This window comes from Nycticebus coucang, chromosome 18 (assembly GCF_027406575.1).
Source record: "Nycticebus coucang isolate mNycCou1 chromosome 18, mNycCou1.pri, whole genome shotgun sequence".
NCBI lineage: Eukaryota > Metazoa > Chordata > Mammalia > Primates > Lorisidae > Nycticebus > Nycticebus coucang.
In genome coordinates, this window is record NC_069797.1 from 74,702,651 (window position 1) to 74,727,458 (window position 24,808).

Sequence of the window (24,808 nt, forward strand, 5' to 3'; positions counted from 1 at the left end):
GGAGACCAGGACTAGAGGGCTAGGACAGGGCTCCTGGATAGGGCAGTGAAGACAGGTTTCTATCCCAAAGGACTTCAGACTCTCCCAGCCCAGAGGCAAGTTAACACTGGTTTATCTGTCCAATGACATGGTTAGTCTGGTGGAACCAGGTAGGGATGGGAGCAGGTTCAGGCCGAGGTGTCGAAAAGGCGATCGATCATGTCGCCCACCTGCTCCACTTGGTACTTGATGTACTTGTCAGGGTTCTTGGTGAAGGACACGTTGCCAAACCTGACAAGGCACTACAGTTAGGTGGAGGGAAAGGCAGACCTGCTTCCAGGGCCACCCTCAGCCTAAGGCATTCCTAACAGAGTCTCAGAAATGGCACGAGGTGGCTCTGAATGATGTCCCTGTTAGCCTACCCCAAAGCCCAGGGCACCAGATCTGCTGCCCAGACCCACCACCTTCTCCTTTCTTCCTTGAGGAGGAAAGAGGCGCAGCTGGGGAAATGGGCAACATGGGCAGGAGGGGCAGGTGTTATCTCACCTGTCCAGAAAGTCCCTGTAGGTCCTCTTGACGATGTTTTTCTGAGCCTGGCGAATCTTGTCCCTCTGTTCTGTGTCTGGAATAGCCCAGGCCTTCTGGATCTTGCACAACTCTTCAAGGCCATCATTGAAGCCCTGGCCACCAAAAAGGTGAAAAGAGAGGGACCCAGAAACAGACATTGGAGTCTGTGTTGCCTCAACACAGCAGCGGTAGCAGTGGTGGTGGCAGCAGCGGCAGAGGGAACAGGACCTGACTTACCTTAAAGCGTTCCTTGATCATCTGCCGTTCCTTGTCCCGGAGCTGAGGAGGCAGGAGAGATGGCAGAGAAAACTTTCCTCAGAGCAGAACCCCCTATCCTTCTTCTCAAAATACCGCCAGCCCCATCCTCTCTCCTGCTGCCCTAATGGCCACATGCATCCTTTGCTTTCTGAGGGACCCTTGTCCATTTGTTTTCCCAGAGACATGATAAAAAATATCCCACCTAAAAAAAAAAAAAAAAAAAAAAACAAAAAAAAAAAAAAAAAAAAAAAAAAAATATCCCACCTGCCAGACCACCCCTTCCCAGCTCAGGCCTTAGCCCACCTTGACTCCTGGTTGGAACACAGGTAGATTCTTCTCTGCGATATAATCAATCACCTTTAACCAACTGCCAGATAGAAGGAGAGAAGCGTGAGGACAGAGCAGGGACAGACTTGGGCAGGTGCTTCTTTTCTGTGACTGGCTTTTTTTTTTTGCAGTTTTTTGGCCGGGGCTGAGTTTGAACCTGCCACCTTCGGTATATGGGGCTGGTGCCCTACCCCTTTGAGCCACAGGCACCGCCCTTTTTTTTTTTTGTATTGTTAAATCATAGCTGTGTACATTAGTGCAATCAAGGGGTACAATGTGCTGGTTTCATATACAATCTGAAATATTCTCATCAAACTGTTCAACGTAGCCTTCATGGCATTTTCTTAGTTATTGTATGTAGACATTTGTATTCTGCATTTGTGGCTGGCTTTTTAAAAAAATCTCTTTATCTACTTAGAGGAGTGGCAGAAATTGATCCCGGTCACAACTAAGCAAAATGACTGAGTTATTTTTCCTTGGGAACAGACAATGTTTAAACCTGCTCACTTTTGAAATTAGAAAATGTAAGGAAAGATTGAGCATTCAAGAAGCTGAACAAATAACTCTCAACTACACCTCTTATGTATATCATTACAATGGAGAAACAGGTGAGGAAGAGAGGTGGGCATGGGGGACAGACAGATGGGAAAGAGGGAGACACTCGAAGGGAAGAAACAGCAAGGAGGAAAGAGGACTATAGACAGATCACCACAGAGCAGGCGGTGCCAAGTTCAAGTGCTCTCGCAATCGTGCTCTTTTCTTGGGCTAAATGTCACCCCCATCTTTGACTGTCAGCTCTTCAACTGTTCTTCACCTTGACACCTGGCAGAACACCCTTAAAGAAGCTAGCCATAGCGCCCCCCTAGGGAGCAGGTGGTGGAAGGGGAGAAGGGGCTCTCTCTTTACCTCGTGAATTTGATTACAAAACAAGTAGAGGGTTGGGGCCCACAGGCACCAGTTCCCATTACTGAGCCCACTCCAGAGGGCCCAGTGTCCTAAAGGTGTGAGAAGGAAGAGTGAGTGGTAGGCACAGGGGTGGGGTAAGGGGAATGGGCCCACCTCTGACCTGCGCTGGTAGGTCTGGATCTGGTGCTCGATGTGTTCCCGGTAGGAGCGCTCAGCAGTCTTCTGGGTCACAGCTACCAGCTGGATCAACTCAGACCTGGGAGGGGTGGGGGACCGGGTAGACAAGACAAAGATAGAATTTGTTCCTGGGCCCAAAGGCTGCCATCCTCTGCAGCAACATCAGAGACCTCCCTCTGCCTTGCTCTTCAGGGTCTCTCCTGCGGTGGACAAGAGTGAAGCCCCCTCCACCCTTGACCACAAGAGAAGGAGGCTGCAGAAGGCACAGCAGCCTGGGGAGGGCAGGGGCTGGCACTGCTGTGGCCCCGCAGCTCCAGGCCACTTACTTCTCCAGGGACTTGAGGATGTAGTTATAGTTGTTGTGCAGGAAGATGGCGCTAAGAGCTGGGTCCTCATACACCTTGGACTTGCTCAACAAATTCAACTGCAGGTTGCCCAGGACTTTACCTGTTCAGGGAAAGATGGGGCCACACCCAGTATGACAGTGAACCAAATGACCCAATCCAGGACCCACTAACTGACCCCTGTTCATCACTGGTCCTTCCTAAGGAGGCCTCAGCCTACTTCCCTTTAGTGTCTGAACTAGAGGTTGGGTTCAATACCAAAGGTCAGGTGGGGCTCAGGGGAAGGACCCAAGAATAGCCAGAATGCACAGAAAAGAGGGAAGGGAAGAGGCAGGGTAGCAGGCGCTGGGCCAGTGGTCTGCCCAGGTAGACACTCACAGATATAGGTGCTTAGCAGTCGCTTGCTGAACTCGGAGCTATAGCTGCTGGCTGAAGAACTAGTCTCTGTGAGAAGAAAAGTCCTGTTATGGCAGTCATGGCAGCTGAGACTCTCAATGGCCCATCCCCCAGCCCATGGAGCAGCCCAGGGAAACACTGGGATAGGCCTCTGGGTTTCCCTGGGCAGACAGGACCCAGCAGTCCTGAGGCAGAGTTGGCTGCCTGTTGAGGGGCTGCGTCCTACTGCAGGGGGCACTGACCCTGGACTCTTTTCTGGAACCCTGAGCCACCCCTTTATGATGGGTGGTGTGGTTATGGAGCTGGCCCACATCAACAGGAAGGCTGGCAGGATAAGAGTAGGATGCCAGACCGCTGCCCCTAGCACCTGACCCACCTTGGGACCTACAAGGTGGACCTACAAGGCCCACTTTTCCCATTTGCCAATAGTTAAGTCTATTAACTCTAATGAGCTCCCCAAAGCCTACTCTCCCAATACCTCCCTACCAGGCCCTCTGAATAGAGGGGAGCTACTGTCCACATAGAGTGGAGGCCACACGGGGAGGGGATGGGCTGGCCTGCAGAGTGTGTGTAGGGTGCTGGCCCTGGAGGGTACTCCTTGATAAGCTCAGAGACAGAAAATGGCCAAGAAGGGAGCGGCAAGATGGGATTACCCGGAGAGAACTCATGTCCTCTCTGACCCAGTTCCCTAGTAGGTCCTGCGAGTCGGTCCCCAGGGACCCTCACCCACCAGGCGTTGGAGCGGGAAGGTGGGGCTGCAGAGCCACACTGCTTACCTCGGGGGTCTAAAGGAATATTGTATGTGTCCCCAAGAACTACGGAGTGAAAGGCAGTGCACACAGAAGGGACGGAGGGAGACAAAGGAAGGAAAAAGATGCAAAGTGCAAAAAACAGGTTAGAAACAGCGCGTCAACCGAGTCCAGCAGACCTCTCCCCATGACAGCCAGAATACAGACAGCAGGACACACTGGGCAGAAGCCTCTGCAGACCAGGGACACACTGGAAAGTAGAGATCTGGAGAACTGCAGGCCCTATGTCCCCGGATTGGGAGAGAGTGGAGGGCCCTTAGCCTCAGAGCCCAGGCCGACCTGGAAAGGCCTCTTCCTCACATGCTGACTTCCAGAGTGCCAGTCCTAGGGCACAGGCTTCTAGAAAGACCCCTAGCTGGCTCTGAGATGTCACCTTCTGAAAGGCCAGCTGGGTGGGGGGCAGGGGCAGAAAGGGCACCTTCTAACCAGCTAGTGCTGCTCCCAGAGCAAGGATGGTCAACAGGGCCAAGGGAGGGGCCTGTGCCCAGTCACGGAAGGTGCAGGCAAACCTCACTCTCCCCTTGTTTAGCCCTGGCTCCCCCCAAAGGCCATGCCTCATATCTCCACAGACTGGAGAAACCTCCTCACCTCCCAGAGGGACTCAGTGCCTCCCAGGCCCTAACCCCACATCTCTAGGCAAGGTGGAAGAATGGGGCCAGGTGACCAGCTGGGAGGTGCCAAGTACCTTGGGAGGCCAGCATGGCGCCTGCTGTTTCCTGGAAGTCCAGAAGCTGCTGCAGGAAGAGGATGGCCTGCACAAGGAGATGATAGGTGAAGGCAGAGGGTCAAGTGGCAGCACCAGTCTGCTGGCCTCCCACAGTGAGCCCTCTGACCAGCCCAGGCAAGTCCAGGGAAAGAAAGAGATGGCTGGAAACTTCACCCTTCACCCTTCAGGCTTTGGCCTGCCAGGAAAGACCCTGTCGGCAGCAGACACTAAGTATTTGCCATCCATGCTGCCACCAGTGGCCATTCATGCAGGTGCAAGCTGCTCTGGGCCAGGGTGGGTCCCTGTCACTGACTCTGGAGCCTACTCTAGGCCACCTCCTCTGCCTCCCCTCCTCAGTTGTCCTCCTGCAGCACCTACGTTGCTTGTGAGCTCGTGCACAGTGCCATCCTTGGGCATGTTGTACTCCTTGTCTGGGTCGTTCTGTGGAAAAAGCAGCCTCAGCCTCTGCTTCTCTGAAACAGCCTCAGGCCCACCCCACATCCCAGTCAGCCTGCCCAGGACACCACCTCCTGGCAGACAGGTGTTAAGACACCCATTGGGTACAAAGGCTAAGCAAGACAGGACCAAAAGTGAGAGGGGCTTCCTCAAGCGCCTGGAGCCCCCAGGGAAGCAAAGCAGGGCTCAAGGGCACAGGCTTCTAGAAAGACCCAGGAGACTGTTGACAGGAGTCAGGCAGCACAGCTAGCTTTCTCACAGGGCAAACCCGCCCCTCTGAGAGGCCTGCTCTCTGAAGGAGTCTCTGGGGCAGGGTCATTGCAGGCTTGGAGTGGAGGGAGGGAGGGCACCTTGATGTTGTCTGCAAAGTCCTCTAGTGCTTTGGCTCCTATGGTTTCCATGGAGGTGATGAGGTTGGGCAGCTTGTTCTTGGTGCTGGCAGCAGTGCCCTGAGGAAGACACCACTGCACACCCTCCAGGCAGCCTGGGCCTGGAAGCCACTCCTTCCCGCTGCACCCCTGCCCCAGGGCCCAGTCTACAGCATGCAGGACCTACTGCTCCCCTCCAATTACTATGTGAGTATCTTGATTTCCCCAGGGCCCTGCAGGAGCTGCTTCCCTTTGACCTTGCAGCAGAGGTGTGGGGGCAGGAAAATGGGGTTCTCCCAGGGAGGGTTGCAGGACAGCCACACTGGCCAAAAGAATTCCCCTTTCCCGTGTCCCCAAAGGCCTCCCCACATGCATACCTGAAGCACCTGGTCAAACTCAGGCTTGGTCTGCTTAAGGTGCCGCAAGATGGGGAAGACAGTGAGCACTGTGGAGAAGTCATGCCGGATGATGGCCTTCCGGGCAGCAGACACAATGTTCTCGCCCTCGAGCATCAGCCCGTCCAGTGCGTCCTAGGAGAGGCAGAGTGGTGAGAGCTGGTGCTGGGGTGGTGAGGGACCCCATGGGGTGCGGGGTGAAGCCAGTGTGCTATGGCAAAAGAGGGGTAGAGCTGGAGAGTGTCAAGCCACCACAGGTCCCCAGGGTACTTGGGTGGGGGAGGTGGCTGGAGTCAAGGGCTTTAAGACTATAGTGACAGGACAGGCATGGTGGCTCATGCCTATAATCCTAGCACTCTGGGAGCCCGAGGCAGGTGGATTGCCCGAGCTCACAGGTTGGAGACCAGCCTGAGCAAAAGCAAGACCACGTCTCTAAAAACAGCCAGGTGTTGTGGCAGGCTACTCAAGTAGCTGAGGCAAGAGAATCACTTGAGCCCAAGAGTTTGAGGCTGCTGTTAGCTATGATGCCAGGGCAGCCTCCTGAGGGGGACAAAGAGAGACTCTGTCTCAAAAAAAAAAGACTCTGGTGACAGCTCTCACTGGTGGGGTGTGGAAGGACCTGTATCAGGGAGTCAAAGGTCTTCTTCTGATGGTGCTCAGGGATGATGTCAGCCAGCAACTGGTACTCGCTCTGGGCCAGCTTGACAAAGGCACTGACGCAGTGGATATAGGCATCAGTCTCCACATCCAGCATGTCATCTCTCCCTGGGGAGACAGCAGTGCCCCTGAGCTGCTGGTCTGGGGACAGCCACTCTCCCTGCTGAGGGGTATGAGTCTCCCCAGCTCCTGGCCTGTAGCTCAGACCCACAGCAGATGGCGAAGAGGCCGAAAGCTGTGAGGGCTCCAGCAGGCCCCAGCAGGTTCAAGGGGAAAAACAGGAGCTGAGTGCAGACCTTGTCTTGGCTTCATTTTCAGCTCTGCACAGATAGTATTTGTCCCTAGAGCATCAGATTCTAGAGGTGGCAGGGAGAAGGATAAAAGGATAACGATGGAGATCCCTAGATCAATTTCTTGGATACAGCAGTATGACCCCAGGTCCAAGGATTCTTAATTGCACCTGAAAGAGGGAAGCCTGGGGTGGGCAGGTGGGACTGCCTGCCCCCAGGAGGCGGGCACTGTGGTCATCTACCTGGGAAAACGCTGGGCCTGTGAAGGCAGTTACCAGCCTAGTCAGGCCTTCTGGAATATGTAAGAGGGTGGTGGGCCATGGCCTTGGAGGCTTCTGGAAAGGGAATCAAGCCCCAGCAAGGGAAGACTCCTTGGCTGCCAGTTGCTTCAGGAGCAGACTAGATCCCACCACCAATGGAGGCCAGGGCAAGGGAACCTGCAGATAAAACAGCCTGGTCCTACATGCCAAGGGACAGGCTCCAAGGGTCAGAACTATGGAGTTGTTGCAGGAATCAGATGTCAGGGCTCCCTGCCCATAAGGGAAATGCCTTTCTTCTCTGCCTGCCTTCTGAGCAGAAGCAGCTTCTCCCTTCAGCCCAGGCCCTGAGAACCAGTCACTCCCATCTGCACAGAGGCAGAGTCCTGGTGCCCGAGAGAGGATGGAGAGAGAGGCAAGTAGGCCTGGCCCATCCTCAGCACCAAGTGGGCCTCTGGGCCAGGGAGGAGCAAGCCGTCTAGGACCTGCTGTGAAGGCAGTGACAGCGGCGGCCCTTGGGCTGGGCTGCATACTCACCAGCCAGTGGCCCGTGCTTGTCGTTCGGGGCCTCAGACAGGTGCTTAACTCGGAAATCATGCTCGTGACCTGGCAAGATGTTGGCCGCACAAACACAAGCAGCGTTTATCCAGGGGCCAGGCGGCTACCCCTCAGGGTATGGGGAAGAAGCCCTTCAGCTCCAGGAGGGGGATGTGAGGTGGGTGTAGGGAGGGGTGCATCAGGGAAGGCTCTGAGCCCCTCTTCTGCCTCAAATCACCTTGGGAACAGCCGTTTCAAGCCTGACTTCCAGTGAGTGCCTGGGACCATCCTTGGCTGCTTGTTTCCCCGAGCCTAAGGCCCAAGGAACATGAGGAAGGACCAAGGAATGTCTGAAGACCTTTGTAAGATGCAGAGGGTCTGATGCTTGGACCCAGGGGGTTTCCCCATATCTGGAGAGAGCCCCAGTTAGAGAAATGTCACTGCTGAGTGAAAGGGGACAAACTTCTTTGGTGTCTCTGGGCAGCTGAATTGGCTGTCCCTTATATTGGAGGTAGGGAGGGATAGGCCTCTCCAGGCTCCTGTCCCCTGCTGCATACACTCTCTTTTCTAAAGAGGGGACAGCCAGGCAGCCTTGGACAGCTAGGTCCCACTACTGCTGGTCTGAGCGTGAAAGGGCTGCCCCAAGACAAAAGACTTTCTCTGAGTTCACACAGGAGACAAGGACAGAGACAAGGAGGGGAGGAGTGGAAGCCCCAGGGAGGGCAGAGCTGCCATCAGCCAGTTAGGACCAGACCGAGGGCCAGAAAACCTGTCCTGTGCCCGCTGAAGCCTAAGTGGCATCAGGGACCTGTTGTCCCCACCCTGCTCCCCTGAGGGTTTTCCCTGAGGCCCTCCTGGGGGAGGCTCTGCCCTGCCAAGTGAGCAACATACAGCGGAGGAGGAGGGAACAGGAGGAGAACACGGGGTGATTACCTTCCAGAGGAATGAGGTTAGAGCCCCCCTTTTTCCCATCTAGACCATGCTGGGAATACTGTTTCAGAAGGTTCTGAGCCTTACGGATCGTCCCTGTCACCAGAGCCACACAGAGAGGAGATAAGAAGACCTAGGAAATGAGTGAGAGAAAACAGCAGCGGCCCTCCACCTGCCCCAGGCCCACACCCGGCCCTCCCACAGTGAGCAGGCCCTGGCCAAGGACCACTGTGGGCCCAAGGGGACGAGAATGAAGGAAAGGAAGCATCTCTGCTCCAGACGGAGCCTTTGATTCTCTATTGACCCTCATCCTTCTGGATTTCAGTTCGTTTTAGAAAATGCAGAGGGTTATTGAAAGAGGGTCTACCAGAAAAAGTCAAAATGCCCGAGTAGCCCCTTAATTAGAAGAGATGAGGGCTCAGGATGGAGGATCCAGGGACAAAGCTCTCACACATAGAGGGCACCATCAGGCTGGCAGAGCCTGGGCCACCTTTGCCCAGCCCCAAACTCAGCCAGAGTTGTCTGGGCGTGCTCAGTGTTGAGACTTTGGCCAAGAACAGGCAAGAGGAAGCAGAGGCCGGGAGGTGGTAAAATTGGAGTGAGCATGCTAGAAGTGCTGTGCCCAGGAAGGAAGGCTCAGCAACACAGAGGCAGCCTGGCCCCACGCACCAGTAGTGTTCCCCAAGCCACCAAAGCAACTGGAAAAAATTCAAAAGCCAACAAGAGGTTAACAGAAGCCACCACACAGAGAGCAGGGGGAGAGGGTACATGCTCTTGGCATGGGGGAAAAAAATAACAGTTAGTGTCACAATTGAAAACAATAAAAACAAAAGTGCAGTGCCCACAGCCTCCTGGGTCAGCCACCTCTATGGAAATGAGACATCTCATGGCAGAAGACGTGGGGAAATAAAACAGGATTTCAAGTAGACAAGGGCAGCTGCCTTACTAAGAAAATGTCCTGGGAGCAGGGGAGGTGCCCATGAGCTTAACTCTCGTCCATACCCCCACTGCATATCCGAACACGCTGACGCTGCTGTGCCCTGGCAGCTCCCCAAAAGGCTGAGGGAAGAAAAAGACAGGGACTGGGAGGCTCATCTCAGTCTGCACCACACCAATTAGCTCCTAATAACTGAGTCTGGCGGCCCAGCTCACATCTCCTCCCCTGCTCCCATAGGCTCCCCGTTCAGTAAGCAGCCTTGCTAATAAGTAAATCACATTCCCGTCCTATAACCGGCCAGGAGCACATGGGGCCACCGGCCCCACAGGCGCCAACCAGGATGTGGACGTGGATGCGGATGGGGGTGCTGAACTGCCAGGTACCAAACCCATCAGGCACCCAATTATCTCCAGCAATGCTGAGGCTGGCGTCTCCTCGCCAGTGAGTCCTCCCATTTCTCCTCAGAGCTGGGAACTAATTTCGCAAGAGCCTGATTCCCTAGGCCCTGACATCACGCCTGAGACCACTAGCTCCTGACAACTCTTGAAAACCCACAGAAACAATGGGACTCTCATAGCTGGAGAGTTCCCTCTTGTGCTCTGAACCTAGGGTGGTTTGCGTTTACTGTGAACCCCGAGATCAGATCCCTCCTTTCTGAAAGGCCGGGTCCGTGTGGCCAGCAAGCACTTCTGGGGCAGGGCAAATTGGGTTCTGGGCCCTGAAGAAGGTCTGTCAGAGAATGAAGCAGAAGAGGAAGTGAGCACAGACTGGCCGAGGCCCAGGCAGCCTTGCAGCCCCTGGAGACAGCTGCTCCCCACACACCAGAGGCAGAGGGGTGTGCCAGCTGCCACACAGGCAGCTGTAGCCCAGCAAGCTGGGTTAGTAGAGTCGCTCTTTGCAGCAGGCTTTCCAGGGGATAAGCCAGGACACCCGCATTGGAGGGAGCAGGCAGTGAGTGTCCCGTCTGTGGGGACCAACAGGCACCAGCATCCTTAATACTCCTTTTTTTTTCTTTTTTTTTTTTTTGAGATAGAGTCTTACATTGTTGCCCTGGGTAGGGTGCCTTGGTGTCATAACTCACAGCAACCTCAAACTCTTGGGCTCAAGAGTTCTTGCCTCAGCATCCTGAGCAGCAGGGACTACAGGACCTGCCACAATGCTTGGCTAGTTTTTCTTTTTATTTATTTTTTTGAGACAGAGTCTCAAGCTGTCTGGCATCACAGCTCACAACCACCTCAAACTCTTGGGCTTAAGCAATTCTCTTGCCTCAGCCTCCCAAGTAGCTGGGATTACAGGCACCCTCCCCAACGCCTATTTTTTGGTTGTAGTTGTCAGTGTTGTTTGGCAGGCCTGGGCTGGATTCAAACCCACCATCTCCGGTGTATGTGGCTGGCACCCTAGCCGCTGAGCTACAGGCACCGAGCCAGTTTTTCTATTTTTAGTAGAGACAGGGTCTCATTTTTGGCTCAGGCTGGTCTCAGAGCTGAGCTAGAGGAATCCTCCAGGCTCGGGCTCTCAGAGTGCTAGAATTACAGGCCTGAGCCACCACGAGGTGCCCCTAAAGCTCCTCTTACTGTGCCCGAGGGTACCCCCTACTACTTCTCCACACCTTAAACAAAAGCCCAAGGAGGAGCCTTTGTGTGAACAGACACCTTGTTGGCTGAGGGGCATGGCAGGTAGGGACTGAAGAAACAGCCTGTTGTCACAAGAGGAGGGTCCCACAGGTCACACCTGGGGCTGTACCTGCAGTATAAGCGGGCGGGGGTTAGGAGGGGGAAGCCCCTGACTTCTCTGGCTTCGGCTCGCAGCGCTACCTCAACAGCCCCCACCCTGGAACGTCTTAACTTCTCCTTGAGCCAAGGCAGCCTCCCTCAGCAGCCACAGGCAGCCAGGCTTGCCAAGCTGTGGTTGACACACAGAAGACACTGTTTACCTGGAGCAGAGACTATAGGGGAGGTGATGACAGGGAGAAAGGACAGACAGTGAGCTGCTCACCCCAGACACCTCTCAACATACCCCTTCCTTGACTTCTCTATAAGGCACTGACTTTGCTCTGGAGCCTGAATGCCAGTTTAAGTTCTCCCAAGAAGATGGTCTGGGCTTGTTTTAGTTCCTGGATTGATGGGAGAAGTGCAGACTCTCCCTCATCCACTCCTCAGCTACATGTCACTTCAAGTTGCCTGCCCTGACTTTTTGGAAGGGGAAGGCTGGCATGCTCACCCCTCTCCTATCCCACTGTGGTGGCCGTAGCAGCATGCCTGGCCTCCTGAAGGACAATGGAGTGAGAGAAAGGGAGCCCAGCTAGTGGCTCTGCCCTGGTGGACCCTGTCACCCTATGTCAGGACAGGTAACGGCACTTCTGTGACCTCCCTCTCCAAAGATATTATGTAATCCCTAGATTCTGCCGGCTAGAAGGGAGGGCTTGCTCTACGGGGGCCCTGTTGGCAGGTAGACAGTCACTTTCTGTCATGGGGTTACCATGAAGCCAAACTCTGGAGGCTGATGCTGCTAAGCCAAGAGTAGACAAAGGCAACGTAGGTGCCAGTCAGCTCTCCAGCTGATGTATAGATGGGACAGAATGGGGTCTCACCTGGCCGCTTGACTGGCTTCTTGGTGGGTGTGTCTTTCCTCTTGTTGGGGATAGCAGGGGAGTAGGGAACCCCAGAGGAAGAACTGCTCTTCCGGAAATGCTCCCTCAGGCCCTTGATGGAGCGGTCCAGCTGGCTGGAGCGAATCTGGTAGTAGACATTCATGAAATCTGAGGAAAAATGGAGCAGCAGAGATGTGGGGGCTGGTCCCTGCTCCTGTCTGCCGTGCTTCCCCTTCCCCGCAGGGCAGCAGCAGTGGAGCCCACAATGACTGCCTGTTACTTCCTTCCTAGTATCTGCTCTGGGTTACAGCCACCCATATGTCTTGTCCCAAATCAAATAAAGTCTTAAAAGAGAAAAACATTCCCCAATAGAACTGATCATTAGCTGTTAACATTATTTTTTCTTTTGAAACAGAGTCTTTCTCTGTTACTCAAACTGGAGTGCAGTGATGCAATCACAGATCACTGCAGCCTTGAACTCATGGGCTCAAGTGATCTTCCTGCCTCAGTCTCCTGAGTACCTAGACTATAGGCTCATGCCACTATATCCAGCTAATTCTTTGTTTTTTGGAAACAGAGTTTCACTATAGCACCCTCAGTAGAGTGCCGTGGCATCACAGCTTACAGCAACCTCAAACTCTTGGGCTTAAGCGGTTCTCTTGCCTCAGCCTCCCAAGTAGCTGGGACTACAGGTGCTGGCCATAATGCCCAACAATTTTTTGGTTGCAGTTATCATTGTTGTTTAGCAGCCCCAGGCAGGGCTTGAACCCCCAGGCTTCGGTGTATGTGGTTGGTGCCCTACTCACTGAGCTACAGATGCCGAGCCTAATTTTTAATTTTTTCCTTTCTTCTTTTCTGAGAGACAGGGTCTTTTTTTTTTTTTTTTTAAGACAGAGCCTCAAGCTGTCGCCCTGGGTAGAGTGCCGTAGCATCACAGCTCATGGCAACCTCCAACTCCTGGGCTCAAGCGATTCTCTTGCCTCTGCCTCCCAAGTAGCTGGGACTACAGGCGCCCGCCACAATGCCTGGCTATTTTTTGGTTGCAGCCGTCATTGTTGTTTGGTGGGCCTGGGCTGGATTTGAACCTGCCAGCTCAGGTGTATGTGGCTGGCACCTTAGCCGCTTGAGCCATAGGCGCAGAGCTGAGAGACAGGGTCTTAAATTTCCGGACTCAAGCTATTCTCTCACCTCAGTCTCCCAAAGGGCTGGGATTAAGGGTATGAGCCACTGCGCCTAGCTGGATATGAGCAACTTACAGGAGGCAAAAGGACAATAAATTCAGCGAATTCAGTGAATTTTTCAGTGATTTAGGCATTAATGAAGTGAAAATTAAAAAAAAATTAGAAGACAGTGATAGCCTTATCAAATAGAAAAAAATAAATAAAATTAATTAAGAACAAATAGTTGTGGGGCTGTCGATGAATCTGCCAGTTGGCCTTGCCTACCTAGGGAGGAGCTAACAGTGGCAAAAAGGTTAAAAAATATGTCCAGACACTTTTATATGTAACAATTGCACCCTTGAGAATGTACCCCTAAGAATTTCCTAAATCATAAAAGCAATCTAGGCCAGGCGTGGCCTGTAATTCCCGCACTCTGGGAGGCCCAGGCGGGCGCATCACCTGAGGTCAGGAGTTTGAGACCAGCCTGAGCTAGAGTGAGACCCTGTCTCTACTAAAAATAGAAAAACTAGCTGGGAGCTGCGGTGGGCACCTGTAGTCCCAGCTACTCAGGTGGCTAAGGGAAAAGGGATCTCTTCAGCCCAAAAGTCTGAAGTTTCTAGGAGCTATGACAATCCCATGACAGCACTCTACCCAAGGCTAGGGAGTGAGACTCTAACTCAAAAAAAAAAAAAAAAAGGGCAGTGCCAGTGGCTCAAAGGAGTAGGGTGCCAGCCTCATATGCTGGAGGTGGTGGGTTCAAACCCAGCCCTGGCCAAAATCTGCAAAAAAAAAAAAAAGGAAGAAAAAGAAAAATCAGCCAGGTGTCCTTGTGGACACTTGTAGTCCCAGCTACAGGTGGGGCTGAGGTAGGAGAATCACTTGAACACAGGAGTCTGAGGTTGCTAAGAGCCAGGCTGACACCATGGTCCTCTAGCCTGGGATGACAGCGTGAGACTCTGTCCCAAAAAACAAATAGATTCATTCATTTTTCATTTTTTGAGACAGAGTCTCACTCTGTTGCCCTGGGTAGAGTGCTGTGGCGACGTCATAGCTTAGAGCAACCCGAAACTCTTGGGCTAACGCCATCCCCTTGCCTCAGCCTCCCAAGTAGCTGGGACCACAGGCACCTGCCACAACTCCCAGCTAGTTTTCCTATTTTTAGTAAAGACCAGCCTCACTCTTGCTCAGGCTGGTCTCAAACTACTGAGCTCAGGCGATCCACCTGCCTCAGCCTCCCAGAGTGCTAAGATTACAGGTATGAGTCACTGTGCCCAAACAGATTTATTTCTATGTCCTAGGACTGGCTAAAGAAATGATGCTACCGCCATCCCATGGACTATTATGTAGCTGTTTAAAAGAAGGAGACAAAGGCCGTGCCATGGCTTAAAGGAGTAGGGTGCTGGCCCCATATGGAGGTGGTGGGTTCAAACCCAGCTCCAACCAAAACCTGCAAAAAAGAAAACAAAAACAAAAAAAACAAGACAAATCTACCTGTACTGATACAGAACAATCTCAAAGCATATCATACAGCTAAAAGAAAAATCACATGAAAAAATTGTGAAACAATGTTTCGTATGTGCCCTCCCATGTGTGAGGAGAAAACATTCACCTCTGTATTTATGCATTCTCCCACACACACCAGCACACACGCAACTGCATGAAGATTCTTCAGAAGTGAATACAGATTAATTTTAACAGTGCTCATCTTTGGGTTACGCTATTACAGGCATCAGAGAAGTTAGGAGATGGACTGTTACTCTTCACCTAAAGCTTTCTATACTATTTGAAAATTTTACAACTAAGCAAAAAACTAAAGAAACATTAAAAACAAGGCAGATAAAGAAAAGCTTGGATTTGGCCAGGTTCACAATTTGATATATAAGCTGTAGATTACTGCTTATAATGTTTCCTATTAAACTTCCTTTTATTAGAAAAAAAATCCAGATGGATTAAAGAACAAAGAGGAGAAAACTCCTGCTGCCTTGGGCCTGCCCTGGGGCTGAGCTGGAGCCCCTCACCTTGGTTGCGGCCATATTCCACCAGCCAGCGGGAGATACGGATCACATCCTGGAGGACACTCTCTGGCAGGTGCTCCAGGGCCACGTCCTCCTGGACCTCCAGCTCGTCATCGGGACTGATCAGATCCAGGATGAGCACAGGGGAGACGACCTTACTATGCCGAGTCATTAAGCTTCGGAACTCAGACTCCAGGGACTCCTTTCCCCGTTCAAACAGCAGCTTCTGCAGGGATAAGGGAAGGAAGCAGGTGGCTATCGCCTCAGCATTCTGCTAGCTCTGCCTTCCTCCCTCAATCAGCCACCCTAGCTCTGTCTTCCTGACTCTGAGCCTCTACCATTCTCTGCCCTCACATCCTTTAACCCAGAGGAGAAAACCAGAAAGCCTGCCTTGAGGATTTCTTGACCTCATGTTCTCTCAAAAGTTATGTTCACAGGTAAAACCCAGGGTTTCACAAGAAGTAGGTGCTTAATAAATACAAACTGCCTGTAGTCCCAGCTACTCGGGAGGCTGAGGCAGGAGAATCGCTTAAGCCTAGGAGCTGGAGGTTGCTGTGAGCTGTGTGAGGCCACGGCACTCTACCGAGGGCCATAAAGTGAGACTCTGTCTCTACAAAAAAAAAAAAAAAAAAAAAAAAAAATACAAACTGATTATTTTCTTTCTTTTTTTTTTTTTTGTAGAGACAGAGTTTCACTTTATTACCCACACTAGAGTACTGTAGCATCACATAGCTCACAGCAACCTCCAACTCCTGGGCTTAGGCGATTCTCTTGTCTCAGCCTCCTGAGCAGCTGGGACTACAGGTGCCCGCCACAACGCCTGGCTATTTTTTTGTTGCAGTTTGGCTGGGGCTGGGTTCAAACCCACCACCCTCAGTATATGGTGCTGGTGCCCTGCCCACTGAGCCACAGGCGCCACCCCAAACTAATTATTTTCTTATTGCACTGCTAATTTATCTTCTTGTAGTAAAGGGTTTGCAAAAGAAAAAAAAGATGGCTTGGTACCTCTAGCTCAAGCAGCTAAGGCACCAGCCACATACACCAGAGCTGGTGAGTTCGAATCCAGCCTGGGCCTACCAAATAACAATGACAAGTGCAACCAAAAAATAGCTAGGCGTTGTGGCAGGCGCCTGTGGTCCCAGCTACCTGGGAGGCTGAGGCAAGAGAATCGCTTAAGCCCAGGAGTTGGAGGTTGCTGTGAGCTGTGATGCCACAGCACTCTACCCAGGGTGAGAGCTTCAGGCTCTGTCTCCAACAAAAAAAAAAAGTAGATGTATTGGACTACGTCAAATCAAAAACTTTTGTGACACAATTAATACCATCAAAAAAGTGAAGACAGGCTTGGCGCCTGTAGCTCAGTCAGTGTGGTACCAACCACATACACCAAAGCTGGCAAGTTCGAGCCTGGCCTGGGCCTGCCAAACAATGACAACTGCAACCAACGGATGGCTGGGTGTTGTGATGGGTGCCTGTGGTCCCAGCTACTCAGGAGGCTGAGGCAAGAGAATCACTTGAGCCCAAAAGTTTGAGGTTGCTGTGAACTGTGACGCCACAGCACTTTACCGAAGGTGACATGGTGAGACTCTGTCTCAAAAAAAAAAAGAAAGTGAAGACAATGCCCTGAAGGAGAAGTATTTATAAGTAACACATCTGATAAGGGACAGGTATCTGGAACATTTGAGAATGAACATTTACTCAAAAAACATGTACAAAAGGATTCACAGCAGCAATAGTCACGATAGCCAAGAAGTAGAAACAACCCAAGTGTCCATCAAGGGATAAATGGACAAACAAAATGTGGTGTACTGGGCGGCGCCTGTGGCTCAAGGAGTAGGGCGCCGGTCCCATATGCCAGAGGTGGCGGGTTCAAACCCAGCCCCGGCCAAAAACCACAAAAAAAAAAAAAAAAAAAAATGTGGTGTACCCATTCAGTAGAATTTTATTTGACTTGAAAAAATTACGCTAGATAAAATAAGCCAGTCACAAAAGGCCATGTATTATGAGATCCTCCTATTTGTATGAGAAGTTTAGGAGAGGCAAATCCATAGACAGAAAATAGATGAGTAGGTACTGGTAGAGATGAGAGAAAGTGCCCACCAGTGGGTATGGGCTTCTTTTCTTGGATGATAAAAATGTTCTAAATTTTGGGTGGTGCCTGTGGCTCAGTGGGTAGGGCACCAGCCCACAGGCCCCACATACTAAAGGTGGCAGGTTCGAACCTGGCCCTGGCCAAACTGCAACAAAAAATAGCTAGATGTTGTGGCAGGCGCCTGTGGTCCCAGCTACTTGGGAGGCTGAGGCAGGAGAACTGTCTAAGCCCAGGAGTTGGAGGTTGCTGTGAGCTGTGATGCCACATCACTCTACCGAGGGTGATAAAGTGAGACCTGTCTCAAAAAAAAAAAAAAAAAAAAAAAGTTCTAAATTTTATAGTTTTTTTAAAACAGGGTCTTATTCTGTCTCCCATGTTAGAGTGCAGTGGCATGATTATAACTCAACATAGCCTTCAATTCCTGGCCTCAGGTTATCTTCCTGTCTCAGCCTCCCAAGTAGCTGGGACTACAGGTGCATACCATCCTTGGCTAATTATTCTATTTTTTTTTTTTCATTTGTTAGAGACGGGGTCTCACTCTTGCTCAGGCTGGTCTCCAATTCCTGGCCTCAAGTGATCCTCCAGCCTCGGCCTCCCAAAGTGCTAGGATCATAAGCATATTCCACTGTACCCAGCCAAAATGTTCTAAAATCGATTCTGGTGATGGTTGTGTAATGCTGTAAATATAATAAAACTAATGAAATTGAAGCAGCACCTGTGGCTCAAGGAGGAGGGCGCTGGCCCCATATATTGGAGGTGGTGGGTTCAAACCCAGCCCGGGCCAAAAACTGCAAAAAAAAAAAAAAAAAAAAACCCCAATGCATTTTATACTTGAAGTGGGCAAATTTCATGATATGTAAATTCTAGCTCAATGAAAATATTAAAAATAAGAAAGAGAAAAAGCATTTCTTTTTTTTTTTTTTTTTTGTGACAGAGTCTCACTATGTCGCCCTGGGTAGAGTTCCGTAGCATCACGGCTCACAGCAACCTCAAACTCTTGGGCGATTCTCTTGCCTCAGCCTCCCAAGTAGCTGGGACTACAGGTGCCTGCCACAGTGCTCAGCTATTTTTGTGTTGTAGTTGTCATTGTTGTTTGGCAGGCTCTGGGCCAGGTTTGAACCCACCAGCCTGGGTGTATGTGGCTGGTGCCCTAGCCGCTGAGCTACAGCGCCAAGCCAGAAGAAGCACCTCTGAAAAGTCAGTCCTCGGGTGGTGCCTGTGGCTCAGTGAGTAGGGCACCGGCCCCATATGCGGAGGGTGGCGGGTTCAAACCCAGCCCCAGCCAAACTGCAACAAAAAAATAGCCGGGTGTTGTGGCGGGCACCTGTCGTCCCAGCTGCTTGGGAGGCTGAGGGAAGAGAATCGTGTAAGCCCAAGAGTTAGAGGTTGCTGTGAGCCGTGTGATGTCATGGCACTCTACCCGAGGGCGGTACAGTGAGACTCTGTGTCTACAAAAAAAAAAAAAAAAAGAGGGCAGTGCCTGTGGCTCAGTGAGTAGGGCGCCGGCCCCATATGCCGAGGGTGGCGGGTTCAAACACAGCCCCGGCCAAACTGCAACAAAAAAATAGCCGGGCGTTGTGGCGGGCGCCTGTAGTCCCAGCTGCTTGGGAGGCTGAGGCAAGAGAATCGCGGAAGCCCAAGAGTTAGAGGTTGCTGTGAGCCGTGTGACGCCACGGCACTCTACCCGAGGGCCGTACAGTGAGACTCTTGTCTCTACAAAAAAAAAAAAAAAAGAAAGAAAAGAAAAGTCAGTCCTCCAGGGTAAACTCATAGTTTTGTATCTTTTTCTCTGAGACAGTGTACTGGTTATACTGGTTAATCCTCACTGGTTACTAGGGTACCAAGGTACTGATCCTGTCAGTCCTCAAGGCAGCCAGGAGGAGTCTTGGTTATCTGGTTATCAGTTTATCTAGTGTACCACACAAATACCTTCATTTCTGATACAGATCATGATAGGAGGAAAGCCGGAATGTCCACTCTACGCAAAAGCTTTCTGGTTGGGAGAAGAGCCAGTTTCCCATCTTTGTTCCCTATACTATGCCCTCTTCTGGGCAAAACACACACCTCAGGGCTAGAACTGTAGTGCCAGCAGGAAGGCACGCCAGGTGACAGAGTCCAGGCTGGCCCCTCTTCGAACACTCTTCACCCCTCAGATGTCTGTCCTATTTGAAGCCTCTCTTTCTCCCAACGTGTTGTGTGAACCTCACATCCTCCGCATCTTGCTCTGATGATCTAATGACCCCCAAACTTAAACACAAGGATAATCCAAAAAAATCACATGGATACAGACTGAGGGTGGAAGGGTGGTTACCAGGGGCCAGAGAAGGGGCGATGGAGAGGTAAGTGTTTAATGGGGACAGAGCTTCAGTTTGGGAAGATGAAAAGAGTCTGGAGATGGATGGTGGTGATGGCCACACAATAATGTGAATGAATTTAATATCACTGAACTGCTCACTGAGAAACAGTTAAAATGTTAATTTAATATTATGTATTTTTTACCACAATAAATCACAAATGCATTTACAAAAATAAAATATTTTATATTTCATTTTAATTTATGATTTAAATTATAAAAATGTACATCTGTAATTCCTGAGGCAGAGATTTTAAAGTCTACAGTATGTGCATTGTATTATACCCTTCTGTTTATTCCACTGTATATGTCTTTAACCTGGTCCAGTGTCCTTCAGAAGACACTAAGAATGATGTCCCCAAACCTCTCACATTACCCTGCTGGCCCTTACCACTTTGTTGAGCTCTGGGCTGTCTGGGCTGTTGTCCTGGAAATACTCCACAGCCTTCTGAATCTTGGCCATGCTTCCCAGGTACTCTTCCAGCCTACCTGTGGGGCTGGGAAGGAAAAGAGCCAGATCAGGCTAGCAGGGTGGGAGATAAATAGGAGAGACTAAGGGCATGGTGTCTGGAAGAAGAAAATTAATACAGGGGACTCCAGGCTCAAGTTTATTCTACCCCACTTGTAGGGTACCAGGCCACTGGTCCAGGAAACATTGGGAATGTGACCCTCTGGGCCTAGCTCACCCTTCCCTAATGATCTTCTCAGTGTCACTGGCCACGTGGTAGTAGCTGATGACATGGTCCAGGCACGACAACGTCTTCTCAACATTTTCCTGCAGCCGCTGCAAATTCTCTGTTTGCTTGTGCACAGGGATGATGGAGTTTTCCAGCTTCATGAGACGGCTCTCAAAGGACGACAGGATAGACACCTGTGGGAAGGAAGCCACTTGATCTCAGGTCTCAGGATGGTCAAAGTGCTGCTCCCACCTGCCCACCAGGTCTTTGACATTTCCTCCCTTTTCTCTAGACAGTACAGTCCATGCAGGAAGGAACAGGGTATAGCTGTTTGCCACTGTATCCACAGCACCCACCATGGCATATCGTAGGTAGCCCAAAGTAAACTGGTTGAAATTTTATTTGAAGGCAAACCAAGCTTCAAATTAATTCCTCCTAAAATAATCCTCCAGATGACTTCCTTCCACTCTTTGAAGCCAAATTTTGGTTCTGTTCTCTCTTAAGAATTTCAAACTGAGCAGGAAGTAGCTTCATAGAGTAGCCTCAAATGCATCGCTGCTACCTTCAAAACACCTCTCTCTAAAGGTGAACCTCATTAAATAAGGACTAGGACTTTATTATTGTGTGACTATATACAAATCTAAGTTTGTATTTACTTAATTTGTGCTTTTCTAGTCTCCTGCAGGAATGAAGGAAACTCATTTATTAAACACCTATTGTATATGAGGCATTGCGCAATATGTATTCACATACCTCAGAAGACTTAACATTGTTTTAGCTAAAATGCAGAGTTACCTATCAAGAGCTGCACAAGTAAGCAGCGAGGCAAGGACTAGATCCCAGATCTGTCTGGCTTCAGAGCTCTTTCTACCCCTAAAGTCCTCCGGGATGAAAGCTGAGTCTTTCCTGCCCTCAGTAATCTCAAAGTGACCACCTGGGGTTGGGGGTGGTCACCTCCCACTTGACCTGAGAGGGTACATGCCCAGTACCTAACCTACCTAGTCAGTCTTACTAAATGTTTGCAGAAAGATGCAAGGAAGTATGGAGAACTTCAATATAAAGTACAAAGTCCAGCCCAGCGGAGGCTGCAGCATCCTCAATGAGGGGGCATAACAAGGGGAGGGGTCTGGGTTAGAGAATGCCATACTGCTGTTGGAGAAACCCACACATTGCCACTACGCCACAACCCCAGGCCTTAGGCACCCGAAACTGGAGGTTGTGCGGACCTCTCTTCCTCCCACCTAAGGGGTTACTCACCATGTTCTTGGTCAGCTGGTCGCTTTTCTCCAGGCTGTCTCGGATGAAGGACAGCGTCTCCTCCTCCTGGGGGTAGCAGAGGGGAGGACGTCACCAGAAGCCGGAGGCTAACGGAGCCTACCGAGTCCCGACCCCACGGCCTAGCGCCAACCCCATCTCCTCGCAGCGTTGCCCCCTCCCACCCCTGCCGCTCCCCCACGCCGCCTCCGCAGTAGATGCCCAGGCCCCGCTCTTGGTCCCTTTCCCTCACCAACTCCCAGCTTCAGCCCCACCTGCTTCAGTTTGTCCTCAATCTCCCGCCGCCGGGCGGAAGCCTCCTGTGGGGGGATCATCACTCCCAACTCTACGGATCCCACTCCCCAGTATTTCTCTTCGGCGGGCCCACTGGGCTCCCGTCCCAGCCACACCCACTTCCGCTCTTGGCCCCGCCCCAGGACGCGCTGGTGGCGCCATGTTGGGAGTGGCAGGCGGAAGTACGCCTGGGTGGTGCCCAGGGACGGGCCTGTGCCGGCGCCCATCTTGGGTGTGGCTGGGAAGAGAGGAGTATCTTGAGCGTGTTTTCTCTTGGGTGCCGGTACCTTGCCTCACCAGTGAAGGTTCTCGGTCGGTCGGTCTTTTGTTCTGCGGCTGGCAGGACACTTACACTTGCCATTTTCGTTGGAAGAGTAAACTTTTTGCTAAAAGCCCCTGGGGAAAAGTGATAAATCTTTTTCTCCAGGTCACATTTTGGGTGCAGGCACCTAGGTCACATTTCTACAGAGTGGGTGACACAATAGATGCTTAATGTGTACCCTTTGATGTACCAGGGTTTGTATATTTGTGCAGTCGTTTCTACTTTCTGCCCTACATTATACAAAAGGTTATTGAGCGACCCCTGTGCTTGGTGGGCTGGCAGGGTCCCCAGGGCTGGGGTGGGGCAACCACTGGTTCTAAAGGTTCCTGCAGGGCTGGATGACCTGGACTCCCCTACAAGACTCAGCTCCTGCAGAACGTAGTGTTGCTCCTGCCCATGGCCCCAGTCCCTGGGGTAAGTAAATGTCCGTCCAGCTTTGTTCAGTCCCTGTGTGAACTCACTGGATAGGCAGCAGGAAGCTAGACAAGGAGGCATGTCCAGTGGTGAGAAGGTTTGGGGCATCAAGCTGTTCCCAAGTTCCCCTTTGACCCCACTCCCACCCAGCTACCCAAAGAGGAGGAAATGAGGCACAGAGCCTGAAGCGGGCAGCTCTCCCACTGGGGCAGGGGATAATTTCAGGCCTGGTGGGTCGCCAGGTTGTGGTGATGGAAGAAAGCATCAGGAGATGTAGCCCTGCTGCAGGTGGGGAGAGAAAAAGGCAGTTGTTTATGTCCGGAAAACCCAGGTAATTTCCCTAGGTGCGCCTGTGCAGCCCTGAGAACTAAGAGGAGAAAGTTTCAGCAGGACAGGATAGGGGGGCTAGTGACCTTGGGTGGAGTGGGTGCTGGGCTCAGGTAGACCATCTCTGAGGGCCTGGCCGAGCACTTCACCTTTCTGAGTGTCTAAACAGCATCTAGCCCATAGGAGACGCTCAAGACCAATACTGACAACATTTTCCTTTGTAGAGCTTAGGAATAATCCTTTATGCCTGTGAACAAATACTTCAAGATTTGTACAACATCATTTCCTTTCATTTGTGTGTGTGCTTTTCTGCATTTTCTCAAATTTCCTTCAATATCTAAGTCTAACTTGGTGGCGAACTACCATGCATTGAGAGCCTTCTGTTTGCCCACCTCTGTTGCAAACACTGTCCTTGCATTAGCTTGTCTGACACTCCTAATAAACCCAGGAGTCAGGTGCAGCTGTGTCTCCCTTCTGTCGCTGAGGAAGCTCCAGCTCAAGGGAGGTCAGCGGTACCAAGTCAGTTCGGCTGGCCAGGAGAGGGCGCAGCTGAGTTTGTCACCGCTGCTTCTCCCGCTGGACAGCTTAGGAGCAAAGCTGCCAATGATTGCCTAGAAAATTCATTGTGAAAAGTAGGTTATATTTAAGACAACTATATTTGCTAAGAGTAGATGAGTGACAAAGCAAATTGAAATGCGTTGATGATAAGTAGGTATTGATTTGGTTACTCAACACAAGTCTTTTTTTTTTTTTTGAGTTTTGGGTTGGAGCTGGGTTTGAACCTACCACCTCCGGCATATAGGGCCAGCGCGCCCTACTCCTTTGAGCCACAGGCACCATCCCAGCACAAGCCATCTTAAGCAAAAGGAGGAGGTGGTGTTTTAGTTTCAGCCTCAGAAGTCATAGTTCTCACAACCACAAACTTGTGTGGAACACTAAGATTCCAACCTTAATCGAGCTCTTTACTGTCCACTCACAGAGATTCTTTTCCAGAGGGAGGGAAGAAGAGAGGGAGGATGGGTAAGCCTCCCTCCCCACAACTGTGTTCTTCAATTTGATGCCTTCCTAATTCCAGACTTCATGCTCCTTCTAAGGAATCAAGTATAATTCCTCTGCATTCATATTCCCCAGCCCTGTAACACTACTGAAAATGTATTTGCTATAACATAAACCACCACAAAAGCAGGTCACAAGAATGTACGTGGAGTTATAACCATTTGAAATATAACAGATCCATTACACAAAAGATTTCAGGAAAACACTACAAGATACCAAAGAGTAAGTAGAGTAGGATGACTGATTTTCTCTAGTTTCTAAAAATGGTGAATTTACCTTTCCACTAAAACACTTCTAAGAAAACATTTTTTTCCTATAATGATCAAAAATAGTCCATTTTCCTCATTTAGAATCACCAGATATCAACAAGCCATCTGAGCTATTAGGAGGGATTTAAAAAATCTTTCTCTCTTTTGTGTTTTTTAGAGACAGAGTCTTGCTCTGTTGCCCAGGCTGGCCTCCCAAATTACTGGGATCACAAGCATGAGCCACTAGCCCAATCTTTTTGTTTTTTCTTTTCTTGAGACAGAGTTGTGCTCCATGGTTCTGTCACCCGAGGTTAGAGCACAGCGGCATCATCATAGCTCAGAGCAACCTTAAATTTCTGCACTCAAACAATCCTCCTGCCTCACTCTCCCAAGTAGCTGGGACTACAGCTGCATGTCAGTACATCCAGCTAGTTTTTTCTATTTTTAGTAGAGACAGGGCCACTTGCTCAGGCTGTTCTGGAACTCCTGACCTCAAGTGATCCTCCACCTTGGCCTCTCAGAGTAAGCCATGGAGCCTAGCCTTTTTTTTTTTTTTAACAAAATGCAAATGTTATAACATTAAACATATTGCAGCCAGCCTATATATATATATATTTTTTTTTTTTTGAGACAGTCTCATTATGTCACCCTCAGTAGAGTGCTATGGCATCACAGCTCACAGCAACCTCCAACTCTTGGGCTTAAGTGATTCT

General features: G+C 50.8%; 1 protein-coding gene across 11 annotated transcripts; it reads right to left on the reverse strand.

The window, feature by feature from the left end:
• Nucleotides 1-95: 95 nt before the first annotated feature.
• Nucleotides 96-21,859, reverse strand: EXOC7 (exocyst complex component 7). 11 transcript variants are annotated; one of them, XM_053568949.1, is made up of 21 exons: nt 21,710-21,859; nt 21,438-21,503; nt 20,190-20,374; nt 19,895-20,000; nt 15,065-15,287; nt 11,887-12,054; nt 8,363-8,455; nt 7,430-7,498; nt 6,308-6,453; nt 5,671-5,823; nt 5,276-5,374; nt 4,848-4,910; nt 4,449-4,515; nt 3,731-3,769; nt 2,937-3,002; nt 2,541-2,661; nt 2,198-2,293; nt 1,108-1,171; nt 784-825; nt 526-659; nt 96-270 (listed from the first exon to the last, which is right to left on the reverse strand). In XM_053568949.1, the coding sequence occupies exons 1-21, from the start codon at nt 21,767-21,769 to the stop codon at nt 168-170; spliced, it is 2,163 nt and encodes a 720-aa protein (XP_053424924.1). In that variant the 5' UTR covers nt 21,770-21,859; the 3' UTR covers nt 96-167. The 11 variants fall into 11 exon arrangements, 9 of the variants coding, with proteins under 9 accessions (XP_053424924.1, XP_053424928.1, XP_053424926.1 ...); XM_053568953.1 differs by lacking the exon at nt 8,363-8,455; XM_053568951.1 differs by lacking the exon at nt 7,430-7,498.
• Nucleotides 21,860-24,808: the final 2,949 nt, after the last annotated feature.